The sequence below is a fragment of the Idiotropiscis lumnitzeri genome, chromosome 7, assembly GCF_059441095.1.
Source record: "Idiotropiscis lumnitzeri isolate Australia: NSW breed Sydney's pygmy pipehorse chromosome 7, RoL_Ilum_1.0, whole genome shotgun sequence".
NCBI lineage: Eukaryota > Metazoa > Chordata > Actinopteri > Syngnathiformes > Syngnathidae > Idiotropiscis > Idiotropiscis lumnitzeri.
The window spans coordinates 2109057-2132963 of NC_142397.1; the positions used below are offsets into that span (position 1 = coordinate 2109057).

Genomic DNA, 23907 nt, shown 5'->3' on the forward strand with positions numbered 1-23907 from the left:
TTTTTTAAACTTGGGCCACAACCTCAAGGTTCAGAACAGGTGGGGGGGTCACCATGCTCCCTGAAACAATTCACCACGTGGAAAATGAAAATGCTACATTTAGGGTTCTCATTTCATGACATTGTGAACGAGAATGAAGTTTAAACACATTCATAAATATTGATGGCTCGAAATTATTAATTTATTTATTTTATTTTAATTTTTTTGATGGCTCGAAAATATCCGTCTGAGTCATCGACCTATGACGTAGCAGTTTGCTGACGTGTCGTCAGTTTGGCAGGCGTCAGAGTCGCACTCGGCAATGTTCGATCCAACTCGGCTCCTCCCGGTGGTAAACACAGCCGCGTGTTGTGATAGGAGGACGGACTGGGCTGACTTTCTGTCACCGCCAGCCCCACAAAAAGTCCCCCCGTAATCGACATTCCTGCTTTTTGTTCGCACTCACAGTGAGGTGGGCAAAGAGCCGAGTTCGGCGCTCGATTGCTTCGGTCTCGGGATGGAAATCATGGCGGAACGGCAGGATAATGTTACCATTCCTGAGTTCAACACTCTACTTCAAATGGACCCGTACCTTAAACCCTACGCGAAGGACTTCAAGCGGAGGTAAATGTTTCCTGAATGACGCTTTGGGGCAAAAAAATAAAAAATAAAAATCATGCAGCGCTGAATGTCACGCGCTGAGGTCAATGCTTTGCTCTAATATGTGTACCTTTGGACCACCTAACCGCACAACCTCAGGCTAAAAAAGCCAAGTTTGCAACACCTTCAAGCTCCCCGGTGCATGTTTACGTGTGACCTTTTAATGACATTGTGGCTCCTCTTCGTTGTCAATAAACCACAAGATTTTGAAGATGCAGCATTCGCATTGCGTGACCAGATGAGAACTCGACAAAATTTGAGTCGCAACCTCGCGCAGTTTTGACAGTTGGAAGTTCCGAGCATGCGCAAACTTGCCAGTCCGAACAAGTGACGTCGGCCAAACGTCATCAACTAGCGCCAGACTCTGTGGTCATTGCCCTTCACTCTGATGACCGACAAATAGAAACGTGCTTTTACTTTGGAAAACCACCGATGAAAATGTTTGCTGATTTTCTGCCCCATGTTGCAGACTGAACCAGTAACAAAGTTATAGTTTATTTTGTCCATTTCCACACTGTCAATTTGTAGTCCTGTTTTTGAATAAACCAGAGAAAATTTAAAAGAAAAAATATCGAGCCAATACATCAATACAAAAAAAAAATACCAATTGAATAAATTCTTTAAATAAATTGCATCCCTACGATAGATAATCCTTTAATGGATAGTTAATTCCCTACCATTGTCTTTTCAAACCAGTGTCGCGGAACTATTTTAACCATTGAGTATTTTCACAAAGTAAAAAAAGATTTAAAAAATGTATTATATATTTATATATATATATATATATATATATATGTATGTATGTCAATGACATTTATGAGTTAAGTATGCCTTAGATTTTAATAACAGTGCTTCCGTTGCTTTGAATGGTGCTTAAATTTGCTGTGAGTTGGCCTGAAATGCAACAGTTGTCATTTGCGATGTCTCCGTCCGGCCCCCGTGTGCATTGTAATTGCAATACAATTATGTCTACCTTTATACATACACTAAAAGGTCCACACAAATGCTCACTAGTTGGCCACACCACTCAAGCAATGTGCATTTAAAACAAATGGCCATTCAGTGGAGTCAACATGTTGTTTTTATGCACAGCAGGGTGACCTAAAAGCACTTGAATGAGTCGCCTGGATGTTGGCTCCTGTTTGTGCAACGTGACCACAGACTGTGTAGCAACTGAGCGCTAGTTTAAACCTGATGACTTGCTACAATACTATTTGGGAGGTTTTGAGGGGGGGGGGGTAAGGGCAGGGGGTGCAGAGTGGTGCTCATGTTAATCATTCCATGGTCATTTAATAATGCTTCTTTGAGAATGACTGCAGTCTACCTTCATTATTGTTGGGACCAAAGTAGGCTGAATACAGAAATGCTCAATGCCAGTTAATGGATTTATGTCACATCCTGCATGAAATAAAAGCTGAATGATTAAAAAAAAATATATATTCTTTGTGTTGCCAGGCTACAAAGTTCACAATGGTAAAGAAGAGGTTCAGACTAGGAATCGACAGACATTAGATTCTGATGGTGTGATCAACGTGAGCAAAAGATTTTGCGGTATCACAGTATTAAAATTACAACTCTAAAATGAGCATTTTTTTCCTATTGAACTTAATCTCTTTTTAAGCAAAATATAGAATATTTGGTACAGAAGAAACATGTACTTTGTTAATTTTAATTAAATAAATAAATGTTAACATTCTTATTCAGTTTTAATTTTTCTTTGTTACTTTTCTCACACTGTCCCATCACTGGTGAGTGACTTTTAGAACAGACCTTTGGGCTGCTCTTGACCTTGGGGCTAACTAGTACTTGCTGGCACCATTTTTCTCTTTAGGACAACACACATGAATCTAAATCATGTTCATAACAAAAAAAAAAGGCATCAGTTTTCATGTAGCATCTTTTTCGTCTTGCTCTCTCCCTACCAACTCCACCTTTTCGCCTTTTTTTAACAAATAAAAATTCACAAAAACTAAAGAAACTTCTCTAAAAACTAAGTAAAATGAACTGATCTTAAAAAAGCCAAAAAGAATGATAATACAAAAAATAGCCTTTGTTTTGTATTTTTTCCCCCCATTTTTTTAAATTTAATGATATGAAAGGGAATGGAAACCAACTTTAAACCTTTTGGGCTAAATCAGGCAAAGCAACACGTTTTTGTCATAGTTTAGTTTAAAGTCAGTGTTCACAAAGATGATCAAAACACTATGATGTCATTTTGCTCATCTATGGCCACCCTACCTGCTGGGTGTTTAATTAAAAACCTTAATGTTATTGACTTGGATGTCTGCGGTAATAACCAATTGTTTGTCTGGAACAGGATCTCCGCCCAGGGGTCACATTGTTATTATTTTTAATATCCATTTTCATGAGGGTCTGCTTTGCAATATGGGAGGTTAGAGACCACCCGCTTTGTAGTTCCAGCCCGCGTGGCAGGCTCCAACCTTGCGCCGAGAACAAACGTGTCAGTTCCATCACACGCCCAGCTTGGGACCGCTAGGCTTCGCCGAACCCGAGACGCGTGCCTCAAATACGAGCCCCTGCTGATGGAGCTCAAATAATTGTTCCCTACTGCGATGTGTTCGATTGATTGTTGTTCATCTGCAGCAGAGTTTATTTATTTATTTTTCTTTGGCCTCAATTTACAGTTAAAACAATATTTGATATCTCAGCATGACTCCAAAGTTTATTAGTCTCCAGTGTTGGAGCATTTACATTTTTCCTCGCAATGTGTTCACAAAAATGACAACCTGTTTACCAAACGGTTTGAATAGATTTGCATTTCTTTTCACGAGAAATGAGAAATGGATTGAAATCTGCTTTTCCAAGATTAAGATGAGTAAATTCACTATCACAAAGCAAACACCGACATGTCCAGTCGAATCCAATTGGGATATTTTGTTCCACAAGTTGGATTCATTTAGTACCAACAGTCCATCCACTTCATTTATTCATTTATTTTTGTCCAATCAGATTTCAGCCTGTGTCAGTCTAACCCAGTGCTTCGCGATTATTTTCTGTTACGGCCCCCCAGCAAGAAAAAAATAATTTGCGCCCCCCCCCCCCCCCCCCCCCACCACCCACTCGCCGCTGCAACTATGAATAATCGCATTTTCGTTGCAAAACAAACCTACATCGTTGAGTTAATACTCGCTGCGCACAATGTGCAAGGAGAGCGCCACTGCCAGCTACTGGAGTGGAGGTGCAATTACATTGGTGATATAAAAAGGCCTATGAAGTCAGATACCAAATATACGGCCCACTCCTGGTTGCCGTTGTGCACAAGCACGTTTTTGTGATTTTTCCCGATGAGGTGCTGCTCAGCGGAGGCTCTCGAGAAGCCTCCGGCGTCGTGCGGCTCGCCGTATAAATAGCGTCACATAGCAAGTCGTATCTCGAGCTTTGGCATCACGCTGAGTCTTCTCACCCGGCGGCCGCACGCCAAGAATCGAGCCGGTTTATCAGGAAAAAAGACCTTTGACCGCACAGACGGACCCTTCAGATCTCAGCGGCGTGTCATGGCCGAGGGCTGCGCACGTCTGTTGAACTTTGCCCCCCCGCCAGCTTCAGCCGACGTGAGCCTGCCGCCCCTCGGGGCCGTAGTTCATCTGAACGCCGGCAGCCGCGTTGATGATTGCGAGAAGCGGCATTAATGCTGCGCGCAGGTTACAGCCCCGCCGGGCCTTGCTCTGTTGACACGCTTCATTATTTACCCGTCTGCTTGCGCAAGACGGCAGGAAATCTCGCAGCTCGCGGCGCCGTGAAGCACTCAAATTGCAGCCAACGAAAAGTCTCCAATGCTGCGAGTTCTGCATGACCCGATTTGAAGCAATTCCGAAATGACGTCGGTTATTCAGAGCGAGACTGACATTGATACAGTGACTCGAAGTTACGATTTAATATTATTAGCTGCGGGCTGCGGCTGAATCTTGGCTTCCATCAGTCTAGCGCTCTGCCGATGTCCGGCTCTCCATTCGGCCTCATTAACGCACTTAGCCAGAAAGCGACTTTAACCGCCACCTTGCCGCCGGCCTCAAGCGCGTCCGGAGACGACTCGGCGCCGCCGGTGTTTCTCCGGGTGGTCTCGACTCAAACGCACACAAAACACAACACAGCTAAATGGCGTCTAGGTTGGCATCGTCTTGCGGTCTGCTTGTGAATATGTTACGGATTTTTAAAAGCGCCTTCGGGGGAGTCTGAAAAGGCAGATCGTGAACTTGACAGAAGATTATGAGCTGGGATTGGAAGATAGTGCTTTAATTTCGAAACAAAACCGCAAAGCACATTTACTTGCAGTCCCCTCGGGCATCACACGTCAGAAAGCAAAAAGGTTCTTCCTTGGATGGTGAAGATTAAGACGAAACCCTGCCAGGAAAACTAGAATTAATTGACTAAAAGTGATTACTTATATTCATAGTTAAGTCTTCAAATGTACCTCAAACTAAAAATTCATTTTAACTTTAAAAATACATGGACCCGTGCAGTTCCTCAGTAATTTCCACTAACAACCCAGGCTCAACTTGAGCATACTTCCTTAACACCAATTACTCTACTTTGTTCCCATTTTGTCAAGGCTTTTATTTTTATTTTTATTATTTTTATTTTTATTTTTAAATTTATTTTATTTTATTTTATTTTATTTGTTTTTATTTTTATTTGTATTTTTATTTTTACTTTTACTTTTATTTTTATTTTTACTTTTATTTTTATTTTTAATAACAATAATTATTATTATTGTTATTATTTCTACTACTACTAATAATAAATAAATTATTGTTATTATTATTCATAATTACTACTAATAATAATGATAATAATAATAATGGGAATGGGCACTGGCTAAACTAAAAATAAGCATTCAATGTGATAGTTTTGGGTCATGCATTAGGAGGGGACCGCAAACGAGTCGATGGACAAATCTTTTGAACGATTCATTTTGATGAACTGATTCTAATGATTCAGTTCTCTGAAAAGAACTGTCATGCCCGTCACTACTGTGAATCTCATCGTCTTCCTCTTTCAATTTTGTCCTTTTCGCTTGCTCCATCATCAGCTGCTGAGAAATGGTTGCCGCGTCTGTCCATCATCTGATCATTCCGTCGCCCAAGGGCATTGCAGGAGGCCGGTGGAAAGCTTGGCAAGGGCGCTACGGGGAAGCAAGTGCACTTAGCTCAGCTTGCTGAAAGAAGCTTTCTGTACTGAGGATTGCAGCAAGGGGGAGGCGGGCGGGTTTTGGTCTGTTATGGACGCCAGCTGGCTGGAGGAAGCTAAGTGAGATAAATTACTAAGTAGTCAACGTATCCTTCCTGAAAGGTGAAAAGACAGAAATTAGGCCAAGTTGCATGAAAGAGATTTCAAGGTTTCCTTTATGCGAACAACGACTGAAAATGACATCAAGTGCTCAGGCAACAACCAATCGCGGCTCTTGTGAAGTTCGTAAATTGAGCCGTGATTGGTTGGTGGGAACCTCTACCGAAATAAAAAAAAAAATCATCTATATTTCCGGTTTCAGTTGAATCTATTGTTTTTCAGATATGAGCTGTTCCAGAAGCAGCTTTTCCAGCTGGAAGAGGCGGAGGGCGGCTTCGACCAGTTCACGCGAAGCTACTGGACCTTCGGCGTGCAGCGGCGGCCCAACAACAGCCTCTTCTTTAAGGAATGGGCCCCGGCCGCAGAAGCCCTCTTCCTCACCGGCGATTTCAGTAAGTGCACTCTCGGGTTGAGAACACCAAGCTCTTCCATCAACGCGCCGACAAGAATTCCCCGCCATATTCTGGCAATTTCCGTGTAGCTGCCAGCGAGTACACCTGCTCAACAGATGATGCAATGCTAGAAAATGACCCAGGGAAGAATTGCCTTCTTATACCGTGGCGCCTTGACTTACGAGTTGAATTAGAATCGACCATGCTTGATACGTGGGATATTTTGACGAAACCATATCAAAGACTGAATGTTTTTTAATTCTAAAATAAAAGAATGGGAATAATTCTCCACTTTTGTATATTCGAAGTCCAAGGTTGACACCCCCTCTTGCCAGAAGTCGGCTCGGGAAGGTTCTAGCTAGTGATGGGTCAATGAAGCTTCAAATCTGCTTCATGAACCAGTTGTAGTATTTTTGGACTCCAGTAGATGGCGCTCTCTGTTCAACATTGGGCTGACTTGCCATACTTGAAACCCTTTATTTAAACCAACAGTGCCATCTAGTGGACTCAAAAATACAACAACTGGTTCATGAAGCAAATTTGAAGCTTGATTTTGTTTTTAACGGCATTTTTTTTGACATGTTTGCAAATGTCGCTGTACACTGTGACGAAAATCGTAGATTAAATCGAAATCGTGATCCTTATCAGAAAAAAATAAATAAATTTCCTCAAATCACTCAGCCATAGGTGAGATTGTGCCTGAAGAAACCACACCTTACCCTCAGCTCGCACATTATGAAACTCGGTCCCATTTTTTTATTCTAATGAAAAATGAAAGTTGGAAGCCAATTGGCTCCGCGCCCAGACAATCCAACGTGGTCCCGTCGCTGTACTAAACAGAAAGAAAATGTGACTTTGAGTCTGAGTTTGTTCCCAACGCGGTCAAGAAATTTCACAACACACACAAACGTTGCGTCTCGGCTGAGCATTTAATAAGATATCCAACGTTGCCGCGCTGCCGAACACAAAGGAAGCCGAAATTAAGATAAGCAGCAGCCGCCGCTGAAACGAGGCTATCGTCCCTTTTGATCGGCCGACCCGGGAGTCGGAAATGTGGAAAATATTGATCACGCAGGATTGGCCTGAATACTCAAGTGTGGGACCGTCTCCTTTCAATGGTGGGAGGCTGCCTTTTCATTTTTTAGCAGCCGCTTGTTTCATCATCGCCAGCAAGCTGATGAGAAATGCAAAAAAGGGAAGAAAAAAAAAAAAAAGAGGATCTGTGTTTGCGCCCAGACCTCCTTTTCACCTGCCGTGCCAACTTTGAAAGTCAGATCAAGTTAAAGATCATTTATTTTCATCATCATTAACGACATTACAACAGACTGCCTCACTGTCTGTCAAATAGATCAACAACAAGCTAGCTCACACCCCAGCCCCTTTTTAGGCTGTTTTCATATCACTCCGTTTTTTTTCCTTTTTTTTCCCCTCTTATTCCCCCTCTATCAAACCTACTCGACTTTATTGCTCATAGTCGTGTCGCATGACTCTCATTTGACACATTAGGGGAGAGAAAAAAAAATCCCAAGCTAAAAATAAGTAGAGCTGCTTCCTACCTGTGCATGAAATGAAATTACTTTGACGCTACGGCGCTCAGCCCACGTGAGATGGTGAAGGCAAAAAAAAAAAAAAAAATTGAAGTTTTGGATTCTAGCTTGTGAATATGAGCCCTGAAGTTCACTCAACCCCCCCCCCCCCCTTATTCAAACGATTAATTGGTGATCAAAAATAATTAGCAATTAACTTGATTAATCGATGAGTTATACAGCTGGGTAATGAAATTCCAAAATCGATTTGATACGCAAGAGCTCGATTCAATTCAATTTTCAATTCAGCATTCGCTTTGATTGATTTTTGATTCAATCGAGGATTTCACGCAGTATCAATTTTACTTCTCACAAGGCATTCTCAGAAAAAAAACAATGCTGCAATTAGTCCACACTGCTTGCTGTAACTCGCTGCATTCTTAAAAATATGAATATTTACATTACGAATTGAAGCCAATGCATTTCCATTGATCATGTTCGTTTTATTTAACATGACCTGATCAAAACAATAAATACATCTGCCTTCATGCGTGTTGGCGCTGACATTTTGTTTTCATTTTGAGTTCGAGATTGCGTGAAGTCAGATCAATTTTTAGGGTAAAACAATGTTATTAAAAGTATGGATATATGCTTTTATGATTCAATATCGGGCTATGAAAAAGAAAATCGATTCAAATCGATATATCTAGATTTTTTTTTTCTTTTTCTTTTATTTTTTTTTTTTAAACCCAGCCCTAATTAGTTGCCATAAATGTATTATTGTATAAATGTATCGAACTACTTTCCATTTGTCACTTTTACTTTTGTACTCCATCGACGAGTGTCCTGGCCGTAGCTGAGAATCGAACGCAGAACTCCTCGCCGCTGTGCTGCTTTTTTACCAATTAGTACAATCATTCAAATGGCAACCCGAAAACACTGACACGGTTTTCTGTTTGTTTTATTGTCACTGCACCTTTTTCCACAATCGATTCTCATTTTTCTTCGTGGGAAATATGTCAAAGACATTTACTTGTGTGAGAGTGATTACATTATGACACAGCGCCATCATCTCTGATTTAACGAGCGGCAACACTGATGCACATCCTGCGCTCGTACGCTTCGAGCGATAAATCCCGCATGAATTTGAGTGTGTCGACTCACTTGTGCCTTTCACTTTCCATCCTGCCGTTGTTTTCCGTTCATCAAGCGGTAAGCAGATATGGATTGGAGACATGGCCCGGGTGGTCGGCGTGATAAATGTTCGGCGTTCTAAAAGGTTCCCTTCAGCTGCCGGTAATGTGCTCTCAGCAGGTTTTTTTGGATTCATTGAGTGGTGAAGTGGGCTTTTCATTGTGGAGGAGAGCAGGGCTGCTGAAATGGGCTGGGCCAGTGGGGAGCTTTTCAAACAGAAGGCAAAAAGGCACAAAGTGACTTTTAATTATTTCATTAGCAATCAAAAATCATGACATTCCCCATGGCAGGCTTTTACAGTTGAACATTTGGGGAGTACCGGAAAAATAAATCACACTGCTTGACAGTTTTTCTCATTACTTTTTAAACTTCTTTTGTGTTGTAATCCACCTTTATTTCTGTAACTATATTGTCTCGGCATTTACTGGTTCATTTGTAATCACATTTTTTTTTCCCACCCCAAGGTAAGCGACAGTAATTCTCTCTCTGTAGCGAATAGCCACACGTCTACTTAAGAGACCGCCCTTGCTTCTTCAGTTTCGCGTACCTCTTAAATACCTTCTACTACTAAAAGTCACACGTGTCAAATCCAGGTCCAGAAAAGAAAATTACTCTGCCACAGATGGATTTAACCACAGGTCAACTCAACAGGTGCTACGTATACATTTGTTTGCACAAATATATCAATGACAAGAAAAACAGCTCATCAGAGTTGAATTTAGGAGCTGACGGAGACATTTTCCAAAGTTCTGCATGATAATAACCAAACTCACTTCGCACGTTCTAACATAAATAGCTAATTGGTACTGCTTGAAATCCTTGATTGAATCCAAAATCAATCAAAGTGAATTGAAATCGATACCCAGGAGTCATCGCGATTAATTATAAAAATGTGTGCACTTCAATAGTTATACCGTATTTTCCGGACTATGCGGCAACTCTTTTGGGGGAAAAAACAACAACAACAAAAATAAATTAATTAATTAATTAATAAAAAACATATACAAAAGCTGCACCAGACTATAAGCAACAGACACAGGAGAGAGAGAAATAAAAAAGATTTATTTAGCGTATTTTTTTAACTATAGAGCGCCCCTAGTGGTGAAAGAAAAATCCACAGAACAGCTGCACCGTTGTATTAGCCGCATGGTTCAAAAATCGAGGAAAAAAGTAGCGGCTTGTAGTCCGGAAAAGACAGTATGTGTGTGTTACTTTTCATGTATTTTTTTTTTATCGTATACCATCAAACAACAAACATACCGAAGCGAGCGTTTATGGAAGAACACAATCATCCAAAATGCCTTGCCGAGTTGAAAAATTAAAATTTAGGGACAATTCCTGTCCAAGCCCTGATCGATTGATTAGGAGGTGTGCCCAAGTCCTCCTCGGAATGTAAAATATCTCATCTGGGTGTGTATTACATTGAGCCTGATGCTCTCATTCATGTTGCTCCCTCGGCGTTCATGTTTGCGTTTTTGACTCCCCACCTAGATGACTGGGACAAATTCTCCCACCCGTACACCAAACGAGATTACGGCAAGTGGGAGCTGATTCTCCCGCCCAAGCGTGACGGCTCTCCCGCTGTGGATCACAACAGCAAGCTGAAGGTAGGCAACAGCGCATCTTCACGCCGACTTTCACGTCCTCAGCGGGTGCCGTGTCGGCGCCGTGCCCCCCCGCCCACGTCTCGTTAAGACGGGCGCGAAAGGCTGCAAGGGAGATCACGGCGCGGGCGCAAGTGTGCGCCGCCGAGGCTTGTTTTCATTTCCACTCCCGCGGGACGTCTGTTTGTTCGGCCCACTGTGGCTGCAGATGATTGGTTTTTTTTTTTTAGCGCTTGTGAAAAATTCATCAAGGTTAAATGTAAAACACACACCGCCTACTTTGCATTGTCTTGTGAGTAAGCCGCGAGGACGACAAATATGGTGACCTCCTCCCCCTTATGTTCATCGTGCGGGATACGTTCCAGAGCCAACGACTCAAGGTGAAAATCCCCGTTTTTTTTTTTTTTTACACATATTCATACAACGGTTAGTTCCGAGACATTCTATGAGCAAGAATGTGCACACGAACCCGCTCAACTGGTTATGTTTCGGACATTTCGCTATGCTAAAGTCCTGTCATCTCGTAGGAGGCAGACGGGCTTTTATAAAATAAAAAAAAAAATCAATAACGATATAGTATGAAAATAATAAAAAAAAATAATAATTGATGATTTTGTGGGGGGTGCACTACATAAGATATTGAAGGGGAACATAATCCCCAAATGAGATGCCAGCCACAGAATGAAAAGAGTCACGTTACCACGGTCCTTGGAACCGGGTCATCAACGACCCCCCGCCACCGGACAGGCCACCTCGCTCCCATTGTCAACGCAGGTCAGTCTTGGGATGATAAGAAGCAGATGGAAGCGCTGGCATGTGCCAGCCCCCCCCTGCGCACCCCCTGCTGCCCGTCAATGGCCGCATCGTCGCCAGCTCGCCTTTTCAAATGAAATCCACCGTCGAAGCCGAGCGCCAGGCCCTCTAATGTAGAGCCCCCCCCCCTGTCCCCTTTTTGTTCTGGGGTCCAATTTGTCCCCACAAAAAAAAAATAAAAAATAAAAAAATGCTCTTGATGACGCGCAGCAGGGAAATATTTTTGAAGTAATCAAACACTTCACACCTTGCACGTCGCATATCGCCTGGCCGATGCTTGTTTTTTCCCGTCGTTGGTGAATTTGTGTGAAGGACCACCTTAGTGTGTATATTTTGTTTCCTAATCCTGTAAGTTCTGAAGGACGTCAGTCGAGGAAATTTGGACCCCCCCCAGGAGGCCGGCTGTAATGAAAACAAGCTCAGGGGGGTTCTGGCCAACGGCACTCAGGCAGGTGGCACCGGTCATTACTGCTCAGGAGTAGCCAGAATTAGCCGGGATCTGCGGGGGGGCAGAGCACATGCAGTGCGTAACATTGCAGAATTAACTGCTTGCTTTTCTCCGCGCTCTTGGTTCCATTTATATTTTTAAAGCTGAATTGAAGCCATTTTATGTTTTACACGTGGTGGGGCGTCAAGGCCTGCTCTGCTGGCCTAACATAATCAAGAAAAAAAATATATCATATTCTTCACATTCATGTCATATATCCTAGTGTTGTATTTTTAGGTTAGAGTTTTTACCCAATCAGAATTTTGCTTGCTCGCGTTGCCAGGCAGATTTGACAATACCAGATACGATCGTGCGGGCATCTCCTCTGAGCTTTCAGAGTTAATTGACAGTTGCGATAGCCAATCAGATCACGAGTTGATGACAGTAAGGCTTTCTCGTTAGCCTTACGTTGAAGATCATGAACGTGTCTTGTGATTGGATACTCACTCGTGAGGGGGCGGCGCTATGCGGAACCAACATACCCGAAAGTCGGAACTGGCGACCGTTCGAAAATCTAAAATATATTCTTGGTTTGTTTTTTTTTAAACCACAATGGCCCAAGGAGGGAACGTGTAGATTTAATTACCGATACACTTGCGAGGCCATTTTCAAGACGGACCTTTCAAGAGAAGTGAGGTCGTCCAACACTCACTCAGTACTTCATAAGTGCGTTTCTGCATATTATTTGTCCAGCCGTGGTGTCATAAATGATGCAATTATGAGGGGATTTATTCACGTAGGACTTCACTGAAGGCCTCCGTGTGAAATTTCGGGCCCGCCACTGCATTTTACCATTCTGAACCGTACCCCGGCGAGCTAAATTGAGTCACACTGCCTGGTCGGAACTTCATCCGAATTGCCAAACACAACTCAACGTACTGCTGACAACATTGGCGCAAGCTACTAAACATAATGCCTCGCTCAATCGCTCGGTTGTTAAAAAAATAAATAAATAAAATGTTGGGCAGGCCCTGGCAACACAATAGCGGTTGAATAAAGATTGACCGGCGCCAATCTTCGAATCAATTCCGCCGCAAAATGAGCCTTTCTGATCTTGACGCACTGATCAACCCAACGATCGTCGCTCACTCTCTCTGCTGTGTCAGAAATGTTGAGTATCAACGATTTAAGCGCTCTTACGACCGTAGCTTGTTGTTGTTGTTTTTCTTCTCATCACCATGCAATCGTTTTTTTTTTTTTTTGTGTGTGTCTTGAGCGACTGACCTCATAATGTCCTCGTTGCTTCTAACCGGTCGTCTTCTCCTACCAGGTGGTGATTCACACCAAAGCTGGTGAGCGCCTCTACCGGATGTCGCCGTGGGCCAAATATGTGACCAAGCAGGAGAACTCGGTCATCTACGACTGGATTCACTGGGACCCCCCGCAACCGTACATTGTAAGTGGGTATTGTGGGGGTTCTTCTCGGGAAGCAGGCCGAACGAGTTCAACGAGGCCGTCTCGGAATCACGGTTGATGATTCTTCCAATGTGCGTTTTTGGTTTAAAGCAGCCATTTTGGATGAATTCCAGGGCTCACAATTTGCCCAAATGAGCTTTAACCGGAAACAATGGCGGACACTAAATTGCAAAGGTTGTTTGTTTTTTTTTGTTTTGCTTACGCCTTCTAATGTGGGAGGAGCATGTCATTGAAAAAGTGGTTCCAAGGGCTAGCTGCAGCTTCAATTTCTCTTTTAAACATCCTCGAGAGCGAGAGCTTTGTCAGTGGCTGGAATGCTCGAGGGGCTGCATCATGCGCTGGAAATCGTGGGTTCAAGTCCTGTTGTGTAGCCGTCAGGATGTTAGCGCCAAGCAAATCTCTTGCGTAACAACAGACGCTGTGATTCACACCACAGCAGCATCCTTTGTCGGAGGATTATTCTTTTTTTTTGCTCCATTTTGGCTTTCCTCTCCAGCATATCCACCCGCGGCCCATGAAACCCACTCACCTGAGGATCTACGAGGCCCATGTGGGCATCGCGTCACCTGAGGGAAAGATCGCGTCATACAGCAACTTCACGACCAACGTGCTGCCTCGTATAAAAGATCTGGGTAAGACATAACTGCTTATTAACGCCTCTGCATCTTCATTTGTTCATTAGTTGTAATGTCTCTGTTGGATCTGTTTAAAAAAATAAAAATAACCGGGAATGTCAACTTATGACAGCTGGCAGGTGTAATTAAAGTGGGTCATAGTACAAAGCAACCACATTTTATTTGTCTCACTCAACCATAAAATAGTATGACTTTTTAAGTTAATTCCAGTCCATTTTCATTTTCGTTTAGAATTTTGCCAGATTGTGACATCACAATATGGCAAATTAACTTAATATTGAAATAGTAGCTTCTCTGCCCTGCCCCCTAATATTTATTTTATATATTTATAATTTATATTTTAATATTAATTGTTTAAGAGGTAAATGTACCATGAACTATGACCCCCCCCCTCAAAAAAAATCTATCTTTTGAAACTTATCTTACATTACCCTTACAAAGAAATTAAAAAAAAAAAAAAAAGCACCTTGCAACCCAGGCTAACTTAGCTCCTCCTCTTTCAGTCAAAATGTATCACTTCAACGTACTTCCTTGCCACCGATTAATTCATACTTTCCAGCCTTTTTTGCCATCTTGTGGCCTCCCGGTGGCTTATAGAATAAGCCCCAATACTGCAAATGGAAGAATTTGCAGCTAGCACCCGCCAATAGGTGATGTTTCAATATTTTTTTCTGCTGCATGCATCAGAAGTGTAATTTTGTGACAAAGCGCTGCCTCCAAGAGTGAAATAAACAGTCCAGACTTGGACTGTAATCCTGGATAGGACTTTATCTTTGGGGTATTTTGACTAAAGCGTGTCACAGACATGATATTAGGACACCTGGAAAGTGTTTGAAGTTGTGGAACAAATGCATTATTTGTCTCCCGTTCTTATAATGCACAGGCGGCTTCTGATGTCGCCTGTCAAATTGTGTCCCCGCTGCAGCTCAGGGAATTCCCCGTCGTAGTGCGTCAGGAGGTGAATCGGCGTCTTTTTTTTTTTGTTGTTGATATAGAAATGCTGACACACTCCCTCAGAAGACGTTTCTTTGCTTCCTCTCCAATGTGAAGCTCAGCTCAGTGCCACGCAGCAATGAGAAAACAACCGCAGGGCTTCCCCACGGAGCGCCCGACGGTGGCTTGAAAGCCTCGACTTGTCTTTTACTCGTGGAAGCAGCTCTCGTAGGAGCGTGCTGAGATGTCATATGGGAACGCATGACTCTTAATAACATGCCACGAAAGAGTCGATGGCAGGATCGCCAGATGATTCTCGCTTTTTTTTTTTCAAACCATTCTAGCTGTGTTAATGCAATTGAAATGAAACGTCTCACGGGTGATGATTTTTGCCTGATTTAGTATTTTCCAACTTGAGTACTTTCAGTTCATCAATAATTTCGTGACCACTTTTAGCCAAACTGAAACCCATGATAACTACATTCCAATAACAAACCTTGTTTTTTGTTTGTTTGTTTGTTTGTTTTATATTACTGGATTGAGTCATGAATTTGGGTGAACTTAAAGTCAACACTCAAACCAGATTTCATGAAGTATTCCTCCTTTCCGAAGGAGGCATTTCATTGTTTGCTGCACTCTTTTATGATGCAAATGATTTGATTTATTTTTTATTTCATTTTTTTTTTCAAAATTAAAAAGTGAGAATAACTTCTAATGACTTTGGTGAAGAATATTTCAATTTAAGAAGTGGAAGCTCTGATTGTAGAAAGACTGCGCTACTAAAAATAATTAAAAGGGCATAATTTTACCTGTGATATATTTAAAAGATTTAGAATTTGAAGGATTAGAAAATTTGAATTAATAGATATTTTATACTAATCACTAGAACTAATGTTAAAAACTTTATACAGGTAAAGAAGCATAAATATTAATAATTCTAAACCATGTCTTGAATGGAATGGCTAATTGTTTATATATCCATAGTACCATGTTGCATGTGTCACGTAATTTTGAATATAAAATTGACAGATATAAGCATGAAATTCAACCCAAATCCGATCGATGCGTTGTGGGTAATGTTGTAGTTCCTTGCGTGTCCCATGCGCTCCGCTGACATCCTACAAATCATCGAGAGAGACGACAACAAGGCCTGCGGTGACGGCAGCAAATGAGGCGACGCGAGCAGAAGGAGGTGTCGCTCTCCTCACTGAATCACGCCGAAAACTTTTACCTGCAAAAACAAACAAGCTTTGGCGACAACTTGATCGTGTCAAAACAAGACGGCAAAAAATCGCAAGTGGAAACCTATGTCTTGTTTGCAGGTTACAACTGCATTCAAATGATGGCCATCATGGAGCACGCCTACTACGCAAGTTTTGGCTATCAAGTTACCAGCTTCTTTGCAGCTTCCAGGTATGGACTTTGTTCATCTGAACGCTAACTCTGCTATGTTGTGTCAAAAAAAAAATCGCATCGCATGAAAAAAAAAAGAGACGAGTGACGCTACTCCGGACATCCAATACCAAACATTAATAAAAGTCATTTGGTTTGGAGGCGGATCAATAACCCTCATAACATCACGTATCAGTTGAGGAACGTCAGTAATGACCGATGCAGGGATTATCCCAATGTCTTCACGCAATTTGCGTCCTCACGACAAATATTTGTCCAGTCGTGCCGTTTCGCAACGCGAGCCTGCGAGACAAAACGCAGTGAGAAATTTCCCCACTGGCGTCCGATCAAGGTGAGCGCGGCTGACCCCGGCAGTAATCTCTCTGTAAACACATTTCCAGTTAATCCAGAGAGCGGGACTCTCTGATAAAGAGCGACTAGTCTGAGTGTTTATCTTCTGTCAGAGAACCCCCCACCCCCATTGCAACCCCCTCACTCCTCAATCCCCAGCCCACCTTCACCGCCCCTTCCCTCGCCTTCTGGAGTACAGCCTAAACCCCCGAGTGTAAGGTATATAGTGTAATTTCACCCATGATTGATCTCAGTGTCATTTAAAATCGGAACGCGTGAATACCGGGAAGCGGCTAATGCTGGTTGGTATGCGTGCTGCTTCACAAGGAGGCCGATGGGACGATAGCAGCGAGGGAGGACGGAAAATATGTACTCGCCGTTCTGCAGAGACAGCTTTGTGACAATTAAAATTGGTCATTAAGATTTGGATCAATAATCGAATTGTCCCGACTTATTGATAACTGACTGTCATTTGGATCTACTGAGAAATGTAAGAAACTGGTTGCAAATCTCAACAGAATTACGGCAAACTGAAAAGCTGAAATTCTTCCAAAATAGGAAAATTGAGTGCAAAAACGTTAGTTTTCTTTATTTAGAACCTTGACATGTACGCAAACTTGTGTGTTTGGTGTCCTCCTCAGTCGCTACGGCACTCCTGATGAGCTGAAGCAGCTGATCGACGTGGCGCACTCGATGGGCATCATGGTGCTGCTGGATATGGTCCACAGCCACGCGTCCAAAAACACGGAGGACGGCCTCAACAAATTTGACGGCTCCGACTCGTGCTTCTTCCACTCGCCTCCCCGCGGGGAGCACAGCCTCTGGGATAGCCGCCTCTTCAACTACTCCAGGTACTTCTTGCACGAATACAGACGGTCCTGGGTTTACGGCTTGAGACTGAGGTCTGCCGAGCTGCTCCGGAATGCCCTGATAGTCTTGTGCTAGAAATAGCAAAGCAGCCCCAGACCCCGACCTCCTCCATATTTCAACATTTCTGACACTGGGTAGGAAATTTTGACATCAGCATTTTTTTATTTTTATAGCGAGTGACGCATTCAAGGTCCAAATGCAAGACCCGTGGAATCTTACCTAATCAACTGGTTTGTGCATGCAAAATGCCATTAATTGCAAATTTTTGAGTGCACTAATAACCAGTAAATCACTTTCATTGGAAAAAAAAATTGTTGTGTTTAAAAAAATTATAAAATCAAATAACACTGGTTGGATTTGTACGGATAGCACAAAACTGTTATTCCTTGATATTTTTAATAATTTAAAAAACTAAGCTGGTTCAAACAAAATCGTAACTAGCCGAGTGCACTTAAAAGCATGCGGCGAAATAAAGTCATACCGCTATTATCCGACATTTACATGGGTGCTAACTGCTAATATGCCAAACCAAAGGCACGTCCTTCAAGTTGACGCGCTAATATGTTTTCAGGTCACACGTCGTTTTGTCGCCGTTGTGATTTTCCAGCACAGTGGGACCATATCAATCAATGTTAGCGACCGATGCTATCGTTAAAGTTGTCGCGCGACTTAGCGTCCGGTACGGGGGGGGGGGGGCAATCATAAGTGGACGAGGTTGCACGGTGCTCGTAAAACATATGGCTGCACCGCGGGGCGTACGTAAAGAGTCATTTGTGAAAGCCCAGCGGAGCTTCAGATCCTGCTCACTTGTCTGTTTGGGACGTCTTCATTTGAGGATGCGGAGCGGCAAAGTCTAGTGTGAATCACAGCCTGTTTTTTAAGAGAGCAACGCGGCTGTCTGTCATTACAGCGGAACGCCGTGTTCTTATTAGTTTGACAGTCGCTGAGTGATAACGACCGACCGTCCGACTGAAATGTTCTGCTTTCCTTCCTGTTGTCTTTTTCAAAGAACACTTTTTTTTTTGCCTTCAGTAGCACTTTCCCAATCAGTTTCACCAGGGAACACATTGTTTTCATCCACATTGTTAACTCGGAGTACCTCTGTGGGAAATGCCCGGCTTTGCAAACCGAGCCATTCTGCAAATAGCGTAAATCTGCGAGTAATTGACGCTTCTCCCAAAAAGAGATTTAGAATTGTCCATATTGGCCACAAGATGGCAGCAAAGTACAACTTTTGTGTAAATGAAGTTCCTCAACTCACTTCAACAAAGTTATATAACAGACAGGTTAATCAACACCAAAGTCAGACTAAATTATTTGAACGAAACGGGCTCGCTTGAACGTCACGCCGTCATTGTAACGCTATTTGACGCTTGCGTCTCAATCCAGTCCAAAAGTAATACGCTGCATCCATTTTTGATTTTTTGAGTGACCTCTAGTTTGAATGTTAACAGGTTTACCTTGTGGGCTTCTCGTCATCCCTGCCCAAAAGAAGCTTGTACTTTTCATTCCTAAAATATTGAACGAGCTTAATTATTCATTTCAATTTTCCGTCACATTTGTGTCCTGCTGGCATGCCCTTGAAAACATGGCAGCATCTTTTGTTTTCTTATTCCATATAAATCCCCCCCCCAAATTCCAGAACCCGTTCCGAATGCGCTGGTACGAGGGCGTGCTCACAACAACCGGCGGATGTCAGCCTAATTTATTGGCCGCCGTTTCCTTTTAAAAGATGCCAAAGTCACCTTGAGACAGCCGCCAAGTAAATCAAGGCGGCGTGTTTGGCACGCCGGCGCGCTGGCAGGCCGAGAAACCGAAACCTCGCAGCAGCGCGGCGCGCTCCAGATGAGAGAGACTTCTGAGGAACTTGTAATCCGACCACCTCTCCGGGATCATTCGCTTCTATTCGACTTCAATGTGCCTGTGAATTCTTAAGATATGGAAAAAAAAAAAAAAGGAGCCAGCGCGCCAAGCCTTTGAAAACTCTTGTTTCAATGCTCGCGGTATTTTCACGCTGAGTGTGAGCACAAAGGAATAATTACTGCATCTGTGACTGGATTAATCTATATTTGTGTTTTTTGGACCCACAAAGATGTGATCATGATCTGTGCATAGGGCGATTGGAAATACCAAACGGATCTTGTGATAATATTAAAACAAAAAGGAATTCGGGGCGAAATGTGATTAACTCGGCTTGATTTGCGCGCTCAAATAAGGCAAAAATGGGATTATTAAAAATTGATTAATTGCTTTTCACGCCAAGCCAGGGTGTCCGCCGATCCATAAAAAGTTAAATCCTTGAAGTGAATTGAGAGATTTGCTTCCAAATAGATTATAAACTTTTTGAAGCTAATAGCAGGATTTTTTATTTATTTTTTTTAATTTTCTTAGCATCAGTTGTAAACCGATATCGTTGTGACGTGCAGTTACCCGATTTCAAAACCAGCATGTGGACCAGCGCTTGCCGTCTTTAGAGCGCCTCGTTGTCATGCTCTATAAAAACTCTGTGATGACCCGGCGGACTATAATTTGATTGACGGGGGCGTGGTTTTTCGACACAGCACACACGCCCGTGCATCTGAGCATGGTGAGAGTTATTTTTTTTTTCCCGCTTATTCTCGCCAGGGTCACTCAGCTGCCAAGTCATGGGAAGAGGGAAACTCGTAAATTAACAAACATTTCCAACGGCTGTCTCACAAACACATTTTGTGAAGTAAGCCGTTAACAAAAGATTTACTCGGTTGTTTAATTTCACACTTGATGGGTGAGCAGGCACTCCAGAGACCAAGCTATTTGTATAAAAAGTCAATTTTCCATTATTGGTCCCCTTTAAATCAGGTTTTAGAGGCCTTCAAAACAGACACAATAAACATCGTTGCTATGTTTTGCGCACAGTGAGGTCAGCACGTCGTGTTTCGCAATCTTTAGGTTTGGAGTTTTGAAGCTTTGCATGCACCCAGTCCAGGATGCATCCTTGGCTAAAAAACAACCTATTTTTCGGACGATAAGGCACACCGACCGGGTTTTAAGGAGCATTACTGTAGTGATGGGTAACTGAAGCTTCAAATCTGCTTCATGCACCAGTTGTCGTATTTTTGGACTCCAGCAGATGGCGCTCTCTGTTCAACATTGGGCTGACTTGCCATTTATTAAATCCTTTATTTGAACCAACAGCGCCATCTAGAGGACTCCAAAATACAACAACTGGTTCATGAAGCAAATTTGAAGCTTCATTTTCCCATCACTACATTTCTGGAAGTACAGCACATAAGTCCAACTTTCCTTCGACAGACACACACCCGATTTCTAAGGCTCTCTGTCGATTTTTGGGAAAATAAAAGGATTTTGAGTGCGCCTTGTAGTAATACGGTAAAAATACGGTACTGTATATAACCACTGACTCTATTCACCTCACCCACCAGTCCTGACTGATTTATTAGATTGATTTATTATTTATTAAGCTAATTTGGAATATAATATTATTATCATTTCACTTCCAGTCAGCTGTAGCCACTCACTTTTCTGTCACCTACAAGTGTCCAGCCGCCTTTTGTTTACAAACATTATAAAAAGGTTTATCCAGGTAACATTACATACGCTGTCTCACGGATGTCTGAACAGGCTGCCTTGGCTTATTTGTCCGTTTTTGTTGCCCTCCATCAGCCGCGTCCTTACATCTGCTTTCTGCTCCACGGCTTCCCCACAACTTCAATCTATCCTCCGCCGTCGTGACGGCTTGACCCCTCCGTCTGCCCGCGAACGCGAGTGCATCGCATTAAACGGGTCGCCGTCGTGTTCGGCTGAAGGGGAAGCGGGGAGGGAGGGGTGGCGGTGGTGGGGATGAAACCCGATAAGCAGCGACTGCGCATGAAGATGAGCTGAAGGAAGCAGTCACTTATTTGAATGGTGACTCATGTCAACGGTGCTTGTAAGAAAACTTGGAGCAGCTTCTGATCTTTACCATAAACAGAATGAACATGTGATTGGGATTTAATCGTCTTATTAGCTCTTTTAAAATCTACAAAAAAGAAAAATAGGCTGAATTTTTTTTTTTTTTAACACATTAATGTATTGCAACCAAAGAAAAAGATAATGATATTCAAACATCCCCTTTTGCAATAATTCATCAAAAAAAAACACTGGTCTAAGGCAATTTTTAATCAAGACGGCTAAATTAATTTATGACTCTTCCAAAAAGTCATTTTTTATCTAGCACCCCAGGTTTTGGAAAATATCTTCATTTTTTTGTTTTTAAGTTTGACCAATAAAAACTTGCGCAATACGGATTTTCCCAAAATCCATGTCCATCGGGACTTAATCGTTACACCCAGCACCCGTGATCGTTCATTTGTCACTCACTCGTCGTTCATAAATCTACCCGTCAGTCTCAACAGGCATATCCAGTGACCGGTCGCGAACGTCACTCTGTCTTCATTTGTCAGTCCACATGCCAGAGGTGGGTCCGTTACATCATCCTCGGCCACGCTGCACATCAATTATTATATCCGGCCATCCATTGCTTTCCCGGCAATAAATAAATTGTCATGGCAAACAAGGGGCACATGAGGGAAATGCGTTGGTTTCAACCTCCGAGGTTTCCGGTGTACATCCAAGATGCTCCAGCAGCAGCAATATGACTCCATTAGCGCTGCTTTATTCTATTAGCGCTCCCCTAACCATGTTTCACTGGCGCGCTTAAGCAAGAGCACTGTGTAGTTTGCAATTTGCTCCGGCATTAACAGCGCAGACTGAGCAATGACTTCATTGAGCTGCCTATCTGTTCCCCAACCAGAGAGCCGAGCACCCGGCCCGTAATTGGGCTTGATGATGAATGGCACCGTGGCTCCTAATGTGGCAGGACGGTTTCATCTTGGAGAGCCTCCCCCCTCCCCTACCCTCCACCCCCTGCCACCCTCCTCCCCACTGAGCTCTGGCTTGCTATTATCTCCATCCCCGGAGGATGCACTGTGCCGTAGTCTTTGTTGGCTCTGTGCGGCAGAGTGAAGGACCTAATCTATTTATCACAGGGGCTGTGTGACCACCCAGCCCGACTGCTGCTCACGCCGAGCCCCGACATCAACCCCCCTCCGCCCCCCAGATTGGTGCTCCTCTATGCGCTGATGTAACATTTTGCTTCGCACCTGTCAGCATGCGCTCGGGTCGGACATCCCTGAGGATGAGGAGGAGGGCTCAGGACGAGTTAAAACCTGCAGAGGTGATATACTTTAGCGTGAGAGAGAGAGAGAGTGGGGGATTATTGAGAGCAAGAACTGTTAAGTGTAGGGATGGATGTGGCAGTTTGAGAGGTTATTGGAGTGGTCGTTGCTGCTGCTGCTGCAACAGCTTTTTGACATGATGAAATGGCCCCAGTCCATCACTGAAATGTTAAACTGCTTCCTCGCTGTGCTGCCGTGTGGAAAAAAAAAAAATCACATCTTGATTCAGGTTCAAGTAAGCTCAGCCTTGCACCTCCGGTGATTGGTTGAGATGTTGCTATGTGTCATGACTGCCATGTGCAGTAGACCAACCAAATATGACATCACCAACCAATCACTGGCTTGAGGTGTAACAATTGAGATGAAGACTAGTGAGTGAAGTAACCAGCCAAGAAAAATGAAATTAGTCACAGCTCCCAATAATTTTACGAATGATTAAGGATCCAAAACATACAAATAAATGACAATCACCTAACATTCACGTTTAAATCTAATGGAAAAGACAGTGTAAGGACACCCCCTAGTGGCCGTAAAAAGTAATTAACAAGTGATGACATGGAAACCCGAAATATATTTAACATAAATTCCACGTCTCTCTCCTCCAAAAAGTAGCAAAAATCATCACGTTAGGTGACTATACAATATGCAAATGAGCAACAAAATGCCCTTATGTGCACATAATGATGACCGCAAACGTCTGTTGAGAAATGCTAGCGGGCTAACGAGGTGGTCTGACCCATTATATACATTTGTAACGTTAAACATTAAATAACGTTTTGTAATGAAAGTACACTTGTTTTTCAACGCCTAGGTAGTGGTAAAAATCTTCCCAGTGCTATTTATTTATCCAGAAATTGCGTATTTGTACATTACTTTGTGCGGGCAGAACCGGTTGACTTGTTATTGACGTTACTCGCTCGTGATTAGTAAGTATATATATATACAGCACCAATAATTGGTTTCATTTTCGTTGGTCGACATTACCTCCAACACTCGCATTTTTTTTTCAAGTCACTTGCATTTCACGTCCGTCTGCTGGACCAGATTTTGTGCCGGTGCAAGCCTCAGCACCAGTTCTCAGTATGATACCGCAAGTGCCCAAGTTGCATAATTGGTTGTGCACAGAGTCAGA

General features: G+C 42.9%; 1 protein-coding gene across 2 annotated transcripts in view; it reads left to right on the forward strand.

The window, feature by feature from the left end:
- Nucleotides 1-308: 308 nt before the first annotated feature.
- The window catches only part of LOC148333052 (1,4-alpha-glucan-branching enzyme-like), a 123120-nt gene continuing 99521 nt past the window's right edge, over nucleotides 309-23907 (forward strand). The window contains exons 1-7 of one of the 2 annotated variants that reach the window (XM_088301223.1): nucleotides 309-603; nucleotides 6169-6338; nucleotides 10550-10665; nucleotides 13233-13358; nucleotides 13875-14010; nucleotides 16269-16359; nucleotides 17331-17540. In XM_088301223.1, the coding sequence (XP_088157349.1) occupies nucleotides 497-603; nucleotides 6169-6338; nucleotides 10550-10665; nucleotides 13233-13358; nucleotides 13875-14010; nucleotides 16269-16359; nucleotides 17331-17540 (956 nt within the window). In that variant the 5' untranslated portion in view covers nucleotides 309-496. The remainder of the gene's footprint in view (nucleotides 604-6168; nucleotides 6339-10549; nucleotides 10666-13232; nucleotides 13359-13874; nucleotides 14011-16268; nucleotides 16360-17330; nucleotides 17541-23907) is intronic. The other variant, XM_088301222.1, reaches the window with a different exon arrangement.